The sequence below is a fragment of the Pteropus medius genome, unplaced genomic scaffold (assembly GCF_902729225.1).
Source record: "Pteropus medius unplaced genomic scaffold, Ma_sr-lr_union100, whole genome shotgun sequence".
Taxonomy (NCBI): Eukaryota; Metazoa; Chordata; class Mammalia; order Chiroptera; family Pteropodidae; genus Pteropus; species Pteropus medius.
Window position 1 is genome coordinate 1 of NW_024342414.1, and position 5872 is coordinate 5872.

Here is a 5872-nt window from a genome sequence, read left to right on the forward strand (position 1 = left end):
TCGTATTTAGGAAGCACATAAGTCATCAGGTTTTATAGGTTCACAGTTGGAGAGAACGTTAGACTCAGTCTGAATCGTATGTCAAGTCCCACCAATAACTAATGAGATGATATTTAGATGAGACTTTGGACCTAAGACTTTAGAGTTGGTGCTGTAACTAGTACTATATTTGGTACAGTTGGGTTAGATTTAATGTATTTAGCATGAGAGAAAGACATGAATTTCGGAGTCCACTGGTGGAATATTATGAACTGAGTTCAATTATTCAAAATTCATGTCTTGGAGTCTGAATTCTCAGTGATGGTGTTTAAATAGGGCATTGAGGAGGCTTGAAAACTAAGTGAGGTCATAGTGTGGTGGTCCCACCCCACTAGGACTGGAGTTGTAAACATAAGAACATGTGAGACGTGACCAGCCTATCCAGCGTGTTCCCTGACCCCTGGCTCACCATGGCCACAATGAGGTGTTTAGCTTGGTGCTCAGTATACGTTGGACCATCAAGATATTTTCTTTCAACAGGTTTCTGAGTTCTTAGTGGTGCCCCTGGGTCAGCAGGCAGCTGTGCACCGACCTGACACAGACCTGTCCTTCAAAAGTGTCTGTGTGACGTTGAATCATTAGTATGCTTGACATGTAGGGTAAAAATGTCACTTTAGACTCCCTGATATAACCTGTCTGGGTGTCCATAAATGGAAAGACATGTTAGAGGGACGATAGGAGATGAAGTGGGGACAGGTGAATGCCATATATACACATAATCCCTCTTCTGTTACTGGCTTGGGTGGAGGCTGGGAGATTGAGCTGGGACGGTATTAAATGTCTGTGCCCTGATTCAGGATACTCCCTCCTGGACACGATATGCTTAGGGATCACCTGTAGATATAGTGAATTGTCCTCACTCATCCCCAATTCCTGTGCAGGGAGAACTTAAGCAAGGGCTTTGTGAACCACCAGGAAGCCCCTTCCCTGGGGCTGACAAATGCGCTGACCATGGCAGCATTTCCCTGAGTCCAGAATCTCTTGGGGACTTACTGGATCATTTAAGTTCTTTAGGATTCTGTAATGAAGGATACTTCTCAGAAACCCTGCAGATACACACCATGTGGCTCAATGCACAATCTACTTTCACTATTCAGTGAATTAGATGCACACACCAGATGTGTGCTCAGAGGTGACCTTTGACCTGTTATTAGATGTAGGGATCTAATCTTATTATGTGTAAGTGGCACCTGCACAGATATCCCTGGACGTGAAATCAATGAACATTGCCAAGTCTCTCCCAGAAGCAGGAATCTGTAGAGCACAACAAGCGAGGGACTTGTTGCACCTCTGGTGAGGTCCCATTTTGAAAAGGCATCGTTCCCCTTGACTGGACTCAAAATGTGCATGTGTCACCTCACTCCAGGACCAGGAACTGTCACTCCTGAAATGCAAGCCAACCCATGAGAGCGCTCTGTCCCAGGGGGAGCTGAGAGCAGGCGAGAGGAGACGCAGGAGTCCTGGCTTCCAGGATGCACTGGGACACGTGGTCCATGATCATGTCTGGGTGGCACTGGTCTCTGCGTGAGGACGTCTCATAAGCGCTGCTGTCAGGAACCTGTGCCTGTGCCAACATAACAAGGAAGGTGATGAACATCCTTCTATTCAGTGAACCTGCTCACAGTTAACCTTGGGATCTCGCTATTTGTGAACTGTACGCCCACCATTCATGTGTTGAACCCTCACACACCATGGACTGTATGGGAGAAGAGTCTTAGGAAGTGTTAGGGATAAATGAGACTGTAGGGTGAGTCCTCATCCACTGGACCTTGTGGCTTTATGAGAAGAGGGGTAAAGAGACAGATCTCTCACTTTCTCCAGCACGTGAGATTGCACCTAGACGTCAGCTGTCTGTCTGTTGGGAAGAATTCTCACCAAGTGTAGATGCATCTGGACCCCGCACCTGGAATTCCTGACCCTATCATGTGACACAATATATTTCTGTCGTTTAAGCTGCCCAGTCATTGGTGTTTGTGATGGCAGTTTGAGCACATGAGACAGAATGTGTTACTGAGAAGTGGTGTGATTTTGGAATAACCACCAAAGAAGGTGTGCATGGACATGGAAGCAGGTGATGGGTAGGAGGTTGGAGACTTTTAAGTGCCTGCTAGAAAATTCCAAGCTTGCTGTGAGGGGTGTTACAGGTGACTGTGTGGAGAGCTCAGAGAGAGGACGGGGAGCCGTGGAGGAAGCTCCCGCACCCTGGGAGAAGCGAACACAGTCACGAGGACAGCGGTGGTTGGGGTGTCGACATTGGGAGTCGTTCTGGTGAGGTGTCCATGGAAATGAGAACAGGTCACACGTTCTGTAGGAAAGGTGACCTTGTCACAAAGTGTCAAAGTGTGTGGTGGCCAAGTTATAGGGTGAAGCTGAAGGTAGCACTGTGAGCAGTGAAAGTGTGTATTTAGCTGTGGGGATTTCTAAGCAAGGGCAGAGTGGTTGGTTCTTCCTGCTGCATCGAGTAAAATATGTGTGAAGACTGATGGATCGGAGATGGCAGTGGACATCAAGTGCTAATCAGAACTCGGGGACTTGAAAAGTGCCAGCCCATCCATGCAGCCGGAAGCGTGACATTTCTTATGAAGCAGGCAGGAAAGATGTTGTTGAAAAACAATTTGATAGAAAAATTAATGGGCATGACCAGCAGGTTTCATCAGCCATCTCTGCTCCAGCCAGGATTAGAACTGTGGTTATTCCAGCACAGACACTGTTATTCTGAAGTAAATGGGACAAACTCGTGGGGCAGAATGGAGGAAGGTGGTCAGGCCTCTTGGATTCTACAGACAAGGATCATAAGCCACTTTGGCTGTGAGGACACAGTCTGTTTAAGAAAAGGGATGAACGGCCTTGGAGGAGACTCGAGACCATCAGGGAGGACTCCTTGCTTTCAGAGTCTTGAGCCACCGCATTAGATTTAACAGGTGACATGACCTCCAAGCCAAGCTCAGGTGTTACTGCCACCTAGCGGAGCATGCGAGTGTGACCACCGCCCAGCAGAGCTGCAGCGAGACTTCTCTTTGGGGCACAGAGCGTGAGACAGCACCTCAGTGGGCCCGCGAGGTGGGACCACCATCCGGAGGGTACATAGTGGGGGCATCCAGCTGGAGCGGACCATCTCCAACCTTAAGGCCTGGAAGGATTGCCTTGCTGGGTTGTGGACCAGCGTTGGCCCGACAATTTCTCTTTCTTTCCTCTTCATCCCTTTCAGGATGGGACTGTCTACCCTCTGGCTGCCCCATCGTCACACTTTGAAGGCACATAACATGTCTCTTTTTGGACGTTCATACCTTGAGAGGACATTCGCTTCAGGATGAATCATACGTCAAGATCCACCAGGATCTGATGAGATGATGTTTAGATGAGACTTTGCACGTTAGACTCTAAGTTGATGCTGTAACGAGTAAGACATTTGAGGATGTTGGATTAGAGTTCATTTTACATGAGGGAGAGCCATGGATTTTGGAGTCCACAGGTGTAATTTTATGGACTGAATTGTGACTCTCAAACATCGCATGTTGGAGTTTGAATTCTTAATGATAGTATTTAAAATTGGGCTTTTAGGAGGAAGAAAAGGCTAAGTGAGGGTATGGTGTGGTGGTCCCACCCCCCTAGGACAGGAGCGTTGGGAAAAGAAGAAACATGAGAACTGACCGGCACATCCAACGAGTTCCCTGACCCTGTCTCACCACAGACACCGATGAGGTGTCCAACGCAGTGCTCTGTAGAGGTGCGTCCATCACGATGTCCTCGCTCATAAGGTTTCTGAGTTCTTAGTGGTGTCCAATGGTCAGCAGCCAGCTGTGCCCCCACCTGACACAGACCTATCCTTTAATAGTGCCTGTGTGACCTTGAATCATAAGTGTGCATGACACGTAGGGTAAGCAAGTCACCTTTAGACTCCCTGAGTATAAACTGCCTGGGGGTCAACAAATGGACAGAACTGTTACATTAACGATAGCAGATGAACTAGGGACAGATGAATGCCATGTACACATAACCCCTCTTCTGTGACTGGTCTGGGTGGAGGCTGTGAGATTGAACTGGGATCCAGCTTCATGGAGCTCAGACTTAGTGAAATTAGGACAGTAGATGAACCTGGTCATGTTGGGAGGGTTTCAAAATCCACCTGAGTAAGTGAAGACCTGGAGCGTATTGCGTTGTATGCAAGACAGAAATGGCATTGGATAGAGTCCTGGGGGGCTCATCTTACCCATGTGGCCTCGTGTCCTGTCTGAAGGGACACCCATGTGGGGACAGCGTGTGTCTGTGGGGGGCAGAGCCTGAGCTCAGCACACAGGTCCCTGCACTGTGCTGTGTCTCTCTGTGTGAAAAACAGAACCAGCCTCAGGGACACGAAGCCCTCAGGGGGTCTCTCTGCCAAGATATCAGAAAAAACACATTGAAAGCTGCTGCAGGAAAGGTCCCCAGGCACCGCTGATATGCCTTCTACAGACAGGTTACTTCATCATTTCTCATCTGTGTGAGAATGTGGAAAATTAGAGCCACAAAGAAACAGCAGTAATTCTCCTGGGAGGCAGCTGAGAGATTTGAGAGGAAATCGCTGCTCCCAACAGGAAGCCCCTTCCCCAGCTCCCTGTGCACCTGCTGCTGGGCTGGTCTGTGTGTGCTGTGCTGTGTGTACTCTGAACGCTCCTGGTGTCCTAAGCTCCCCTCCTGTCTCCCTCAGGGAGGTTTGTGACTGGGCTCACACTGAAATCTCCTCACTGTGTCCTTCGCACAGTAATACACGGCCGTGTCCTCAGGCTTCAGGCTGCTCATTTGCAGATACAGCGTGTTCTTGGCGTTGTCTCTGGAGATGGTGAATCGGCCCTTCACGGAGGCAGCGTAGTATGTGCTGCTGCCATCACTATTAATGGATGATACCCACTCCAGCCCCTTCCCCGGAGCCTGGCGGACCCAGTACATCGAGTAGCTACTGAAGGTGAATCCAGAGGCTGCACAGGAGAGTCGCAGAGACCCGCCGGGCTGCACCACGTCTCCCCCAGACTCTACCAGCTGCACCTCACACTGGACACCTGTGAACACAGACACGTCGGGGTCAGGAAACTGTCACACGTCCGTGTTCCTCACTCAGACCCACTCACGTACTCAGTGTCCCTTGTTCCCCATCAGTCACCTCGTAAAACAGCGACGAGGAAAATCCAGCTGAGCCCAAACGCCATGGTGCGGCGTGCGTGTTCAGACCTGATCCCGGAATGGGGGCTCCTGGGAATCGTGGGGCTGGGCTCCTGTCCCAGAGCTGCAGGCTCAGGGCTGGGCTGGCTTTTATCAGCAGAGGGACCCTATTTGCATGTGCTCTGACTGTATAAGGAGCTCTGGGGTTGGGGACCCACAGAGAGGGCAGAGACCCAGAGCAGGCCTGGATGTACCTGAGCACATAGTGACAATTAGATTGTTTGGTGAAATATGACTTTTACTGTGACATGTGTTACTTAAACACTTAGCACCATCATCTTATTTCATTTTACTCATGCACGTAAGTCATGTGATGTGATATCATTTACCTGCATCACAGGTGAACAAGGCCAAACAGGACCACAGAGAGCTTGCTGGTGTCGAGAGCACAGGTGTGTAAAAGTGAACTCATGTGTGTGGCCATGCATGTTCTGCACTGCACCTCACTGCTCTCCTGAGCCACCTGCAGGACAGAGGTGACGTGTCCAGTGAGGTGCAGGTCTCCGTCCTGCATGAGCGCGTGTGGGATTTGCTGCCTTTTTGTGCTAACGGAGAATAATGTGAGAACCATGGTCACAGGTGTATTGCAGGCGTCTGGTCCATCTGAGAGTCACTCATTGTGCCTCTAACTTTCTCT

The 5872-nt window shown here is 49.7% G+C and overlaps 1 gene segment (V, D, J or C); it reads right to left on the bottom strand.

Moving 5' to 3' along the window:
• Positions 1–4722: 4722 nt before the first annotated feature.
• LOC120600322 (immunoglobulin heavy variable 3-23-like) lies at positions 4723–5288 on the bottom strand. The segment is given in 2 exon segments: positions 4723–5075; positions 5177–5288. Coding segments are annotated over 2 exon segments (399 nt in total).
• Between the last annotated feature and the right edge of the window lie 584 nt (positions 5289–5872).